At 42.0% G+C, this 14,842-nt stretch overlaps 1 protein-coding gene across 4 annotated transcripts in view; it reads right to left on the bottom strand.

Annotated features, from left to right (window-relative positions):
* Positions 1-14,842, bottom strand: part of LOC310772869 (sodium channel protein type 2 subunit alpha-like) — a gene marked incomplete at both ends in the record, with an annotated part of 73,170 nt that overhangs the window by 44,581 nt on the left and 13,747 nt on the right. For 2 of the 4 annotated variants that reach the window (XM_083632808.1, XM_083632811.1), the window contains 6 exons: positions 938-1,216; positions 7,562-7,768; positions 8,608-8,749; positions 9,922-9,985; positions 11,485-11,769; positions 14,505-14,596. In XM_083632808.1, coding sequence (XP_083488934.1) covers positions 938-1,216; positions 7,562-7,768; positions 8,608-8,749; positions 9,922-9,985; positions 11,485-11,769; positions 14,505-14,596 — 1,069 coding nt within the window. The remainder of the gene's footprint in view (positions 1-937; positions 1,217-7,561; positions 7,769-8,607; positions 8,750-9,921; positions 9,986-11,484; positions 11,770-14,504; positions 14,597-14,842) is intronic. The other 2 variants (XM_083632810.1, XM_083632809.1) reach the window with 2 other exon arrangements.

Genomic DNA, 14,842 nt, shown 5'->3' with positions numbered 1-14,842 from the left:
AAGCAGAAAGTGAGTATATGCCTGGTAACCATGGAAATGTTTATAAAGTTAGCTTAGCATAGTTGTAACTTTATAGCCTCTTACGCTGATGCTCTGCCATGAGAAAGTCCTCCTGTTAATGTCCTGATAACTGTTTAAGGTGAGTACATGGTAGTCTGTTATTTAAAAACCAGTTATATATTTCAGGGAAGTCAAAAACAGCAAGGATCTCTCGCCATTGGTATGATTGGTATGCACGAAAATGCCTCAACGGTGCTCCTCTGTTGTCATTGTATCAAATGCTTGTGATTGGCCACGCAGCTTTCAGGCTGAGTGGAAATCTGCTCAAATGGGAGGGGCCAAACGCATCTGTCAGAGCAAATAAAACATGAGCTCACAGATTGGTCAGGTTCTCAGGCTAGATATTCAGTGGTAGAGGAACTCATAATGGTAAGGGGAAACAATGAAATAAATAAATAAATAAAATATAAATATGCAAAGAAAAGAAAGTGTCATTGGGGATGAGTGTTTTTATGTTACTGTGGTCAGGGAACTTCCATCATACTGACAGTGGACAGCCGATATTTACTAATAATATCTAATACATTAGTCTCGCCTTACTCTGTATATTTTCATTCCTCAGGTAGCCATAATGCTGCTTTCCCAGTGAATAATTTACCTTAGTGGTTCTCAAAGTGGGGTCCAGGGACCCCCTGGGGTCCTTGAGGAGGTTCCAGGGAATCCCCAGCAAACAGGGGAATACTTTTATTTTCACTATAATTCCATCCATAATGTAAGTAACACAATGACAGAATGTATGACTATTGGTCATGGGTTTCATACACTTTCTGTAATAAAACATCTAGAAGCAAAAATCTAATCAGATGAGGGTCCGTGGTGTAATTTGTGTCCGTTTAGGAGTCCTTGAGGGGAAAACGTTTGAGAACCACTCATTTACCTGGTTGGGTGAGGAGCATCTTTTGTCATAGGAAAGCCGGTTGGCATCGATGGAGAAGCGGAAGTTGGAGCGCTTGATGCTGTCCTCAGACTCAGACTTGTGGAACTTGTCGCGGCCCCCCCTCTCCTCCTCCTCCTCTCTCTGCTTCCTCTTCTTCCTCCGGTTGCGTCGCTCCTTGGCACTCTTGGAGCTGAGCTTGGACGTCCCTGAGGACGACTCGGAGGTGGGGGCCCCTCTCCCGCTGTACTCGCCGCTCTCTGTGGCTGCTGCCGCGGCAACCTGCCAGCCAATGGGAGCACAAACAGAGTTGTCATAGCGACGGGAGCACCGTCTCGGACTAGAGCGGAGGAGAGAGAGCAGCATCGACTTAGCCTCATACAACTTCTAAAAATGGAGGCCGGAATTTTTTCATATAAACTGAAACCGAACTGTCTGAAAATGTTTGCATTTGTATAAAAAATCTTCCTTGAGGTAAAAGGAAAAAATAAATTTAAATAGTGAGTTAGGTAACATCCTGATGGCTTTTTGTTTTATATACAGTAGTATAGTGTGGGGACACATTCTTTAAGATTGGATCCCTATTAGAAAGACAAGACAAGCAACCTTCATCAAATCATATTTGATGAAGGTTGTACATAAAATGCAGCATTTCCCCATCAGAGTCACAGTCTCAGCCTTGTATGTTGATATTGGTGAGAGAGAGAGGGAGGGAGAGAGAGAAAGGCAGAGAGAGAGAGGGAGCGAGAGAGAGAGAAAGAGAGAGAGAGTCTGCATCATATCTCAAGGAAGCCAATAACACTTTCAAGTGAGTGCAGAAACAGACACACTGTTTCAATATTGACATTAGCCTAGTTTCCACAGAAAAGCCGGGGGATTTTGAGAGGGTGAAGTCTGGTGCCTCGGAGGAAAATGATTAAGGTTAAACAGAAATGCAAAAGGTACAGTATGAGAGATACAGATGTGTCCCAATAATTAATTATTCAAAGACCATAATTTTAGCTTCCACATTTGACAGTTAATTTGGATATTTTCCCCCGGGCCTTTTCTCTTAAATTTTTGAGCATGACTCTACAGTATGTTTTGTTTTGTTTTTTGAATGGAGGGAATGTGCTCAAGCCTAAGAATGCCTATAATAGACAGAAGACTTATGAGTAACCAAACACCAAATCATTATTTCTGTCAGTGCAACTAGAAAACAATCAACAACAATAACCTGGATAACTAATGTACAGGGTAAGTAAGGTAAGTGATCTGAGAGGAAACTATAAACAGGGCAGCATTATGGAAGACAATGGAAAGTATCAGAATCAGAATCAGAATCAGAATCAGAAAGACTTTAATGATCCCCGGGGGGAAATTGGGACAGGTTACAGTAGCTCGCACTCAGAACACAACATAGCATAAAATAAACAGTAGTAAAATGCGAGCTTGGAAAAGGTATCTTGAAGTGCTCCTAATGAGGATGAGGTGGAAAGGATGAGTGACAAACCCCAAGTCGTATTGTGAGCTGGTTAAAACACTATGGCACTGGTTACCTGGTTAAAACACTATGGCACAGGTTAACTAGTTAAAACACTATGGCACTGGTTAACTGATTGAAACACTATGACACAGGTTAACTGGTTAAAACACTATGGCACACAGGTTAACTGGTTAAAACACTATGGCACACAGGTTAACTGGTTAAAACACTATGGCACAGGTTAACTAGTTAAAACACTATGGCACTGGTTAACTGGTTAAAACACTATGGCACAGGTTAACTGGTTAAAACACTATGGCACAGGTTAACTGGTTAAACACTATGGCACACAGGTTAACTAGTTAAAACACTATGGCACACAGGTTAACTAGTTAAAACACTATGGCACAGGTTACCTGGTTAAAACACTATGGCACACAGGTTAACTGGTTAAAACACTATGGCACACAGGTTAACTAGTTAAAACACTATGGCACAGGTTACCTGGTTAAAACACTATGGCACACAGGTTAACTAGTTAAAACACTATGGCACAGGTTAACTGGTTAAAACACTATGGCACAGGTTACCTGGTTAAAACACTATGGCACACAGGTTAACTAGTTAAAACACTATGGCACAGGTTAACTGGTTAAACACTATGGCACAGGTTAACTGGTTAAAACACTATGGCACACAGGTTAACTAGTTAAAACACTATGGCACACAGGTTAACTGGTTAAAACACTATGGCACAGGTTACCTGGTTAAAACACTATGGCACACAGGTTAACTAGTTAAAACACTATGGCACAGGTTAACTGGTTAAAACACTATGGCACACAGGTTAACTAGTTAAAACACTATGGCACACAGGTTAACTAGTTAAAACACTATGGCACAGGTTAACTGGTTAAAACACTATGGCACAGGTTAACTGGTTAAAACACTATGGCACAGGTTAACTAGTTAAAACACTATGGCACAGGTTAACTAGTTAAAACACTATGGCACAGGTTAACTAGTTAAAACACTATGGCACAGGTTAACTGGTTAAAACACTATGGCACTGGTTAACTGGTTAAAACACTATGGCACTGGTTAACTGGTTAAAACACTATTGCACAGGTTAACTAGTTAGAACACTATGGCACAGGTTAACTGGTTAAAACACTATGGCACTGGTTAACTGGTTATAACACTATGGCACAGGTTAACTGGTTAAAACACTATGGCACTGGTTAACTGGTTAAAACACTATGGCACACAGGTTAACTAGTTAAAACACTATGGCACAGGTTAACTGGTTAAAACACTATGGCACTGGTTAACTGGTTAAAACACTATGGCACAGGTTAACTGGTTAAAACACTATGGCACTGGTTAACTGGTTAAAACACTATGGCACAGGTTAACTGGTTAAAACACTATGGCACTGGTTAACTGGTTAAAACACTATGGCACAGGTTAACTGGTTAAAACACTATGGCACAGGTTAACTAGTTAAAACACTATGGCACACAGGTTAACTAGTTAAAACACTATGGCACACAGGTTAACTAGTTAAAACACTATGGCACACAGGTTAACTGGTTAAAACACTATGGCACAGGTTAACTGGTTAAAACACTATGGCACACAGGTTAACTAGTTAAAACACTATGGCACAGCTTAACTGGTTATAACACTATGGCACTGGTTAACTGGTTATAACACTATGGCACTGGTTAACTGGTTATAACACTATGGCACAGGTTAACTAGTTAAAACACTATGGCACGGGTTACCTGGTTAAAACACTATGGCACTGGTTAACTAGTTAAAACACTATGGCACAGGTTAACTAGTTAAAACACTATGGCACGGGTTACCTGGTTAAAACACTATGGCACAGGTTAACTAGTTAAAACACTATGGCACAGGTTAACTAGTTAAAACACTATGGCACAGGTTACCTGGTTAAAACACTATGGCACTGGTTAACTAGTTAAAACACTATGGCACAGGTTAACTAGTTAAAACACTATGGCACACAGGTTAACTAGTTAAAACACTATGGCACAGGTTAACTGGTTAAAACACTATGGCACTGGTTAACTGGTTATAACACTATGGCACTGGTTAACTGGTTATAACACTATGGCACAGGTTAACTAGTTAAAACACTATGGCACAGGTTAACTGGTTAAAACACTATGGCACAGGTTAACTGGTTAAAACACTATGGCACAGGTTAACTGGTTAAAACACTATGGCACAGGTTAACTGGTTAAAACACTATGGCACTGGTTAACTGGTTAAAACACTATGGCACTGGTTAACTGGTTAAAACACTATGGCACTGGTTAACTGGTTAAAACACTATGGCACAGGTTAACTGGTTAAAACACTATGGCACAGGTTAACTAGTTAAAACACTATGGCACACAGGTTAACTGGTTAAAACACTATGGCACACAGGTTAACTAGTTAAAACACTATGGCACAGGTTAACTGGTTAAAACACTATGGCACAGGTTAACTGGTTAAAACACTATGGCACTGGTTAACTGGTTAAAACACTATGGCACACAGGTTAACTGGTTAAAACACTATGGCACAGGTTAACTGGTTAAAACACTATGGCACAGGTTAACTGGTTAAAACACTATGGCACAGGTTAACTGGTTAAAACACTATGGCACTGGTTAACTGGTTAAAACACTATGGCACTGGTTAACTGGTTAAAACACTATGGCACAGGTTAACTAGTTAAAACACTATGGCACTGGTTAACTGGTTAAAACACTATGGCACTGGTTAACTGGTTAAAACACTATGGCACTGGTTAACTGGTTAAAACACTATGGCACTGGTTAACTGGTTAAAACACTATGGCACTGGTTAACTGGTTAAAACACTATGGCACACAGGTTAACTGGTTAAAACACTATGGCACACAGGTTAACTGGTTAAAACACTATGGCACTGGTTAACTGGTTAAAACACTATGGCACAGGTTAACTGGTTAAAACACTATGGCACAGGTTAACTAGTTAAAACACTATGGCACTGGTTAACTGGTTAAAACACTATGGCACTGGTTAACTGGTTAAAACACTATGGCACAGGTTAACTGGTTAAAACACTATGGCACTGGTTAACTGGTTAAAACACTATGGCACTGGTTAACTGGTTAAAACACTATGGCACAGGTTAACTGGTTAAAACACTATGGCACAGGTTAACTGGGAGGAAAGATCTTGAAGTCTAATGAGCCTTCTATACAATTGTAGCCTGATATCAGACTGAATTGTCAACTTATTACACTCCTCTTCAGTCTGACTTTTCCTCTACTCTAACTCTAACTGATTTCCGTAGGGAAAATCCCGCAGGGGATTCAATTTTCCCTAACCAATCACAAGAGACCAACAACGTATCCGCCTGAATATAATCCAGTGGGGAGAACGGGGCGAAAAACATCTCCCTTTTCTTCAAAGCAGAGTGCTGCTCGGATTTCAAATTAATTGGTACTTTTTTAAATTTAGTTAGAACAGCCGGAATAGCATTGTCTATCGCGGTTGCCATTGTTGTTACTGTAGGTGAGACGCACTTGACAACAGCTTGACAACGGCCTTAGTCCTGGCCGTTGCACTCTTTATTGACGCTGATTGGCTAATCGTGGGTGGATTAGAAGGTCTGGACCCAGGCAAATAACTTAGAAAATAAATAGAGTCCGCACACTGATATTTTGTCAGCTCCCAGGTCAGTTTATTGACGTTTCGACCAAACGGTCTTCATCAGAAAAGGATGTGGAAGAAGCGGATGTGCACGCCCTACTTCTTTTTTCTGGACCCAGGCAAAGCCTTCTATACAATTGATCCACATCTCACAGATCACCAGCAAACCAACAGGAAGTAAATTGTGATAATCCAGTGTGCTCCCGCCACCCTCCTCTCCTCTCCATGCCCTCCATAAGCCTCTGTCTCTAGGCCTACCAAGGACTCCCGACTCCTGAGGGGAGGAAGTGGGGCCGTCAGTCATCCAGGACAGTGCATCCCTCAGTTGCCCAGGGCAACAGTGCTTTTGGCAGCTGGCCATGTCAAGACTCCAAGCCTACCTACTGTAAGCATCAACAGTCTCCCCAGTTTCATATGAAGAGCTTCTCCCAGCCTGTTTCTTGTCTGTTTGAACAGGATGAAATGAGATCCCATGCCTCATCTAGTTCTCTATGTCATGTAAATCATATTCATCGTCCTCATCATCATCATCATCACCATCGTTTATGAAGAGAGGAAGGTCAGAATGAGGAAATTAAAAGGCCATTGAAATAAATGAGTGGTAAGCGAGATCTTAAAATGTCCCTGGCATAGAAGAGCCTGGCAGTTTGCCAACATCAACTTGTTATAGGCGCTACTGTAGTTGTAGCATTTTTATACATCACTAAATCATTGTCAAATTAATTCTGATTACTACGTATAACTACCATAACTAAATAAATTGTCATAGATATATATATATATATATATATATATATATATATATATATATATATATATATATATATATATACATATATATATATAGATAGATAGATAGATAGATAGATAGATAGATAGATAGATAGATAGATAGATAGATAGATAGATAGATAGATAGATAGATGATATTGATTAGCCTGGTAAACCATCCTGATCACGTGAACTCACATTCTGTTTTGCTCTGCGGATCAGTCTGGCCTCCAGCCCGCCCGCAGCAATTTCCAGAAATAATAACAAAGTGCACGGGCCAATCAGAGACCTACCTCGTAGTTAACAACATAACCAGCCAATTAGGGACGCCGCTGGCAATTAGTATGGCAGCTCCCGAAGCAACGAGCGGTAAAGTTAACATTGGCAGAGTTAAACGTTAAACACAGCCATAAGTCCAGTTATTGCAGAGATAGACTCAATAACAACAATTATGCACCAGCAGAGTTTCTCAGCAGAAAAGACGTTTTTGTCGTGGATTTGTATTGGATTTGGCGACCCTGATTGGCTGAAAGAATTGTCTGTCAAGGCAAGTACTTCCACCCACTGAAATAATGTAGACGGGTCGGAGTCCGGACTTATACATAGAGCGAAACAGAATGTGAGATCACGTTATCAGCATGTTTTTTACCAGGCTAGATATTAATGACCTACCTGTGCCTCCTCTTGCTGTCTCTTGAGCTGCTCCAGCATGGCCTGGAACTCCTCCTCCTTCTGCTGCGCCTCCTCAATGGTGGCCTGGTTCTGCTCGTCGTAGGCCATGGCCACCACAGCCAGGATCAGATTGACCAGGTAGAAGGAGCCCAGGAAGATCACCAGCACGAAGAAGATCATGTAGGGCTTCCCTGCCGCACGCAACGTCTGACAGACCCAAGAGAGACCAGAGAGACGAGGAGAGAACGGTTGTGGATGAGCCAGTAGTAGTTTATGTTTGAATCCATGCTTTGGCAACATGTGCACATGTACGTCCTGTCAATTAAGCTCCATGAATTGAGGGAGGGAGAGTGAGAGAGAGAGAGAGAGAGAGGGGGGAGAGAGTGCGAGAGAGTTTCAGTTTCAGTTTATTTATTTAACAGGAAAAAAAACATAAAAACACCATAAAAGGTAAGTACAATACTTTTGAGCCCTACTCAGCAAAAATGCTGGTTTTCAGAGGGTGCCTGTCCTGCAGCAAGAGAAAAAGAAGAAGAGACAGTTAAAGTGATAGATATGTAGAAAAAGAAGATGGGAAACTTTGGAGTAAAGAAATAAAAAAGGATTTAGGATCGTCGGGCTTAGGCCATGAGGCAGCTGCAAGTGTTGGCTCATTACCCAGGTCAGTGACTGCAGACCTGCTCCCCTAGTAGTAGATTCTTATACAACTGTTTAAAACCAGTAAAAGATTAACTATTGGAGATATCTAGGTACCCTAACTAGGCTTTCTTAATTACTGCCTGACCACAACTCTTGCTGAGAAAACAAATATAATCGTGGCAGCTTTGATGGAGTTTGTGAAGAAAGGGCAAAATTATTATGATGATTATTATTATTATTATTATTAATAATAATAATAATAATAATAATAATGGTAATAATAATAATAATAATAATAATAATATGTAATAATAATAATAATAATAATAATTGTTCGTGATGTGGTGGTGGTGGGGGGGGGGGTCAAATCTCGCCTAGGGCACCAAATTAGTGTAATGTCCTCACACCTGCTGGTAGAGGTTTTCCCAGTAGTCCTGAGTCATGAGTCTGAACAGGGAGAGGAAGGCCCAGCTGAAGGTGTCAAAGCTGGTGTAGCCGTAGTCTGGGTTACGTCCTGCCTTGATACAGATAAAGCCCTCTGGACACCACCTGAAGAATAAAAAAGCTTCATCAAACAGATACAATAATAACATGGAATATTCCCACACTTTTCACATCAGAAACCCTTACCACTCTGATTTGACAAATTGAGTATGATTACGTAAATAAACAAGATTATCACCAAAAAGATTGGCCTCTAGCAGCCTCTACACTGCATTTAACATTGTGCAACAGGGCAGATTTCATGGGAAATTTGCTGGATTGCTTTACGGCAGAAAAAAATAGAGCCACTCTCTCTCCACAAATGGAGGCATTTGAGCTGAAAGTGAAAGTGAAAATGCGACTTTCAGTGAGTTACAGTGAGGATTTAAACTAAAAACAGGGTGTAAATTATGTATTTTCAAGTCAACTTGGCAGCTTGGGGCTTCTAGAGACTTGGATTACGCCAGAGGAGCAGTATGGAGCCTTTTGTCCCCTGCTGTTTTTACTCTCCTTTTTTTAACCTCCTAAATTCATATTTTAAGATGTATGTGAATACTCTTAGTACAGCAGATAAGCTCCCATTAATACAAGAATTGTGCACTTTACTCCTTTCTACCTTGGAATAATAATTTGTGTCTGATGGTTTATCCCCACACAAAAAGGTTACCGGTAATTATCTTGTTAAAATCCTTGAAATGACTTTCCTTCCTTCTGCCTCATTAAAAATTCAAAAGCAACCAATCTGCATTAGAAGTTCTAGAACATAACTAACCAATCACAGCTTACAAACAACGGCTTTAACTGCTGAATACTGGACAGGGATTGGCTGCAGTATTCATGATGTCATGAATCATGCTGGTTGAAAATGGCCTTTTCAGTGAGCTCAGAGAAAATTTCCACTTTCAGCAGATGATTGTGGAAACAGCCTTCTAGTGTCAAACTCTGCACAGACATCATTCTGCACAGTGAAGCTCAGACATCCAACTGAAGGAACACGAAGAAAAACACATGTTTTACTTTACTTTACTTTAACATTTAAAAGTTGGTGCCCCCCTTCACTGGTCAGAATTAGCCAATACACATGATATGACATAACATGCCCATAATGCCCATGGATAACCAGCAGTTTGAATTCCTGTGATGCCTCAGTGTGGTGGGCGAGGGTAGACAGTAATTGTGTATGCTGGGCTTTGTGGAGCATCTAATTGGCCATATAAATAAAACATGTCAAGACTTACCCAGCACCACTGCCGTTCCCACAGAGCAGAGCGTCCCTGCGTTTATCAAGGTAATAGTAATTACCTAGAGGAGAGGAGACAGAGGAAACGCTCATTTAGTGGGGTATTGGGAGACGAGGGCGATCTTTATATATATATTTTCTTTTATAATTTGCAGTTGTTGCCTCAGAATATGGCAGGAACATTGCATTATTGTAATGAACATTGCAAAGCAGAGATTGCAGTGTTGTTTACCAACAGGTTAGAGAATGCAGTACAGGTATAGTATAACATTGTGCAGTGGCTCAGGGCGAGAGGAGAGAGAGAGTCTGCATCATCTCTCAACGAAGCCAATATCACTTTCTAGCGAGCGCAGAAACAGACACACTGTTTCAAAATTGACATTAGCCTGGTTTCCACAGAAATTGGATGTATTAGATGAGATGGTGATTTGTTTTTTGTTTTAACACCCAGCCACTCTGCTCCATTGGTCACAGACATCCATGAAACATGAGTCATCCGTTTTCTCATTATAGTCCGGTGTTGTTTTTTTTGCGCGACACGAGCTTGTGTTACTTATAGATGTACAGTGCGAGCTACGATCATGTTTTCCATAGCCATGGCTGCCATTAAGAGGCCAGGCTTTACAATATCGATGCCATTTTAATCTGTTCTGACTCTGACTCTCTCTCTCTCTCTCTCTCTCTCTCTCTCCCTGACATCGGTTTGTCATGTAGCTGGTGGATGTCTCCTCGACATCCTGACTGGCGGTCAGTGACTCACCATCTCCTAGCACTTTAGGCTGCTCATGCCACACAGATGGGGTATGGGAGAATGAAGAAAATATTGTTGTGGCGATTATCTGCCACATTTGCCGCATTCTGCCACCAGCCCTTGTTAGCGAGCGCAGCCCCTGCTGCTAGCCATCGCTGTCACTCCCGATCACGGCAGCGTGCCGGCATGCCACCCCCTCTACCCACCACCACCCCCGCCACCCTCACCCATCTCTGCATATGAAGTGGCCAGTATGCCACCCCCTCTACCCACCACCACCCCCGCCACCCTCACCCATCTCTGCATATGAAGTGGCCAGTATGACTCACGAGGTCTGGGACGGATGCTAACTTGACCCTGGTTAACCCCTTGGGAGCCTGGCAGACATAACAGCTAGAGATGTTCAGATTTTTTTCTTTTTTCCTTCCCGATACCAAATCCGATACCTGAAGTTGCGTATCAGCCGATACAGAGTACCGATCCAATACCAGTGCATTAAAAATACAAATACATATGATTATATAAAAAAAACTGTTCCAACACTGTATAGATGTCAAAAGATTGCTTGCAACTGTATCATTGTTGTATGGCCTGGCTCAGGTTAAACCCTTTGATTTCCGGGTGAAACTACTTTTTTTCCGTGGCTAAAAAGTTACGTGGCATCGGATCGATCATAGACTCACGTATTCGCCGATACCCGATCCAGCATTTTAGGCAGTGTCTGAGGCATTTCCGATACTGGTATTGTAAAACAACTCTAATAACAGCACGGGGCAGGCTTTGCTTTGGCTTTCTTCACTCGGGGCTTACGGTCGTCGCTGATGTACTCCGTCCAGTTGAAGGAGTCTGTGTCATTCTGTGTGAAGGTGCTGTTGACGTCCAGCAGCAGGGTGGTGTTCTGCAGCAGCATGTCGTCGAGGGTGACGTTGGTGGCGTTGCTGGCCACCGGCATCCGCACGCACTTCTGCCTCAGGTTGCCCATAAAGAGCTGCAGGCCGATGAGGGCGAAGACGCTGAGGCAGAATACGGTGAGGATCATCACGTCAGACAACTTCTTCACTGACTGGATCAGTGCGCCGACGATGGTCTTCAGGCCTAAACAAGACATAGGGAAGGGAAGCAGGGGCGGTGGAGAGAGACACATCGCAGACTGATTACTGACTGCTAATGAGGTCCACAAGCTTGTATGGCAGCCCACTCGCCAGGATAAAATGATGGCATATGTTTCTGGAATCCACAGAAATGTTAAATATGAACATTTCTGAACGAAAATACGTTGCATATCACGTTTCTAAAATGTGGCATTTTATGGCTACAATCTCAACCTTCATTTTAAACAAAACACTGGGGCCGCATTTTGCCCATGTGTGCTCTAGAGACTCATGTGCAAAATGCGGCCCCAGGGCCGCAAGTAATGAATGTAGAACAGTCATTTCTTACACATGAGATTACTTTTAGCCTTTTAGTCATAAAGATGATTGAAAGATAGCCTATTCCATATTCCAGACTGAAATGTTATAACAGAAGTGGCGTATTGGCCAGAATGACATGAACATTTGGACACTTATTCAGCGGGTATCTTGCATGTTGTGTTCAGGTGCACTGTAAAACTGATGCAATTCCATCGCGGGCCGTATTTTGCCCATGTGTGCTCTAGCTGCTATAGTTCCTAAATGAAATTGCAGATAGCTAGCAGCTGTGGGAGTGGATTAGTTGAAAGAAAATAGTTCCTACATGAAACTGCTCATAACAAGGTCTGTGCATTATCTTGAGTAACCGGGCCATTATTTCTGGAAAGAGACATTGCTGTTGAGTTTTTCAAATGTATGTTTTTGCCATTTTGAGCACCACAAGCTGAGTGCCATTCAGTTCCATTGTATTGGAGAGGAGGCAGACATCACTAGGGCCGATATCTCCAAAAGTCAAGCAACTAGCACAAAACAATGTACCGTAGATGGATAAATCGCACTACAGGTAAGAAGAAAAATATGTAATTTGGATTTTAGGGTGAGCGTCTGCGATGTACTTCAACATGAGACAGTCGTGAACGTGAATATTAATGTTATACACGTCCTCAGACGCTATGATGTGAATAACATTAATATTAACATTATCTAGAAACGTGATATGCAATTTATTTTCGTTCAGAAATGTTCATATTTTACATTTCCGTGGATTCTAGAAACATACAAATGCTGACATTTTATGGCGACTGGGCTGTGTATGGAGAAGAAGCTGCTAATGAGAGCTAAGAGCTAGTAGCAAGCAGCCAAAGAGATCTGCACGGCAGGTTCCTGTATGAACTGACATACAGGAACCAGGCTGACACAGATCACCGCTATGGATCAACCACCAGAGAAAGTGATGTTGCTCTTGCCCATTGTTATAGTGCTATATGGTATTGGCCTCTGGAAAGCTCATCTTAAAGGGCCACTTTGCTGATTTTCAACCAGCTTTGTATCATTACAAAATCAGTAGTATATGCAAAATTTACAATGGTTAACTTCCGTCCATCTTGCCTGGACCGAGAGCTCCCCCCGTCTCACAGAACTTCCTGGATCAAATTATGTCACAATGATGTAATTTGGTCCAGGAAGTTCTGCGAATGAAGGTAGAGAGAGCAATAGAGCACCACAGGAATGAGTCTGGAAGTATTCTTCCGGGTTCGTCAGGGGAAAAGTAAATGGGGTTTTAGAATGGGTATTTCACTTAAATGCATAAAATAAGGTCTGCGGTTAACAAAAGTTTATAGGAGCGCGAATTTGGATTCAGCAGGATAATCTTCACAAACGTGAATAACTTTTATGACTTTAGGAATGTAAATGCGTTGTTTTTTTACGTGATTTTTAGAAAACCCTTCAAAAGGCGTGACAAACCAAAATGTTGGCGATTTCTGGTTAAGCCTACAAAAATAGGTAATCCCTGTGGTACTCTATAATGATAATGATAGTGATACCATTATAGTGATACCATGGCAAAACTGTTCTAAATGACCTCATTTGGACCTGGAAGTTATGTGAATGATGGAGGGAAGTTAAACATTATTTGCATATCTCCTACCAATTTTGTAATAATACAAAGCTGGTTAGAAATCTGCAAAGTGGCCCTATAATGAAGCATATTCTTTCTGTAAGTTTATAGAACTTTAACAGGAATAAGTCATTACTGTTTTACTGTTGTGTTGTCTCCTGGTTAAAATGTCATTGAAACAGTTACAGTATGTTTAAATAGTTGCAACAGCAGAAATATGTATTGTTTACTGTAGGATTACTCTTTTGACACAGAGCCAATGACTGGATGTTCTACGAATGGGCTTTTTGTTAGTGTGTGTCAGGAAGTGTGTTAGTGTTTGTAATGCAATTACCCAGCCACCACTCACCATGTCACAATTTCCCCAAAACACACAACATTGAACAGGACATGCACAGGAAAACAAGGTAAGGAGGAACCCTACACACACAAGTGCTTGTTGCCAACAGAAAATCTGCTTTTGCAATGTCTCATGCAAAAAAGGAGAAACAAATCCCAAGGCAAGAATAGATTTCATCCAAAGAGAATTCGGTCTTAACGAATGTATCTAAAAGCTATGAATCCTGTCAATCTGTGCAGATTGGAGGCAGATTCCAGCTTTTACTGGCCTTGGGATGAAGGTAGCATGAGGGATAGCGACGGGCGTCATCAGGCTTTAGCTACAGTGAGATGAGCTGAGAGGAGGGGGGTGGGGGAGGAGGGGCGGTGCTCGGATGTTAGCGAAACGCCAGCTGTTAGCCGTTAGCATTTCATTAGCTCTTTGTTTTGACCCTGTGTGTGGGCCTTGATGGCTCTCTCACCTGGGATGACTGATATAGTTTTCAGGGCTCGCAGAACCCTGAAGGTTCGCAGTGCTGAGACATTGCCCAGGTCCACAAACTCTGTGACATATCTGTAAGGGAAGGGAGGGGGAGGAGGAGTGGTGGGGGGCATTTCGGAGAGGGTAGAGGGGGTACACACACACACACACACACACACACACACACACACACACACACACACACACACACACACACACACACACACAAACGAAACGCACACCCACGCCATGACAAGACAAAAGGGGTTGGGAGGGGGGACGGGTGAGGGGAGGGAACGACAGAGGGTCACACAGGGAGGACATGGCAGCAGTGCTGGC

The sequence above is a fragment of the Poromitra crassiceps genome, assembly GCF_964638095.1.
Source record: "Poromitra crassiceps genome assembly, chromosome: 3".
Classification (NCBI taxonomy): Eukaryota; Metazoa; Chordata; class Actinopteri; order Beryciformes; family Melamphaidae; genus Poromitra; species Poromitra crassiceps.
This window is presented reverse-complemented; position numbering and strand designations above follow the sequence as displayed.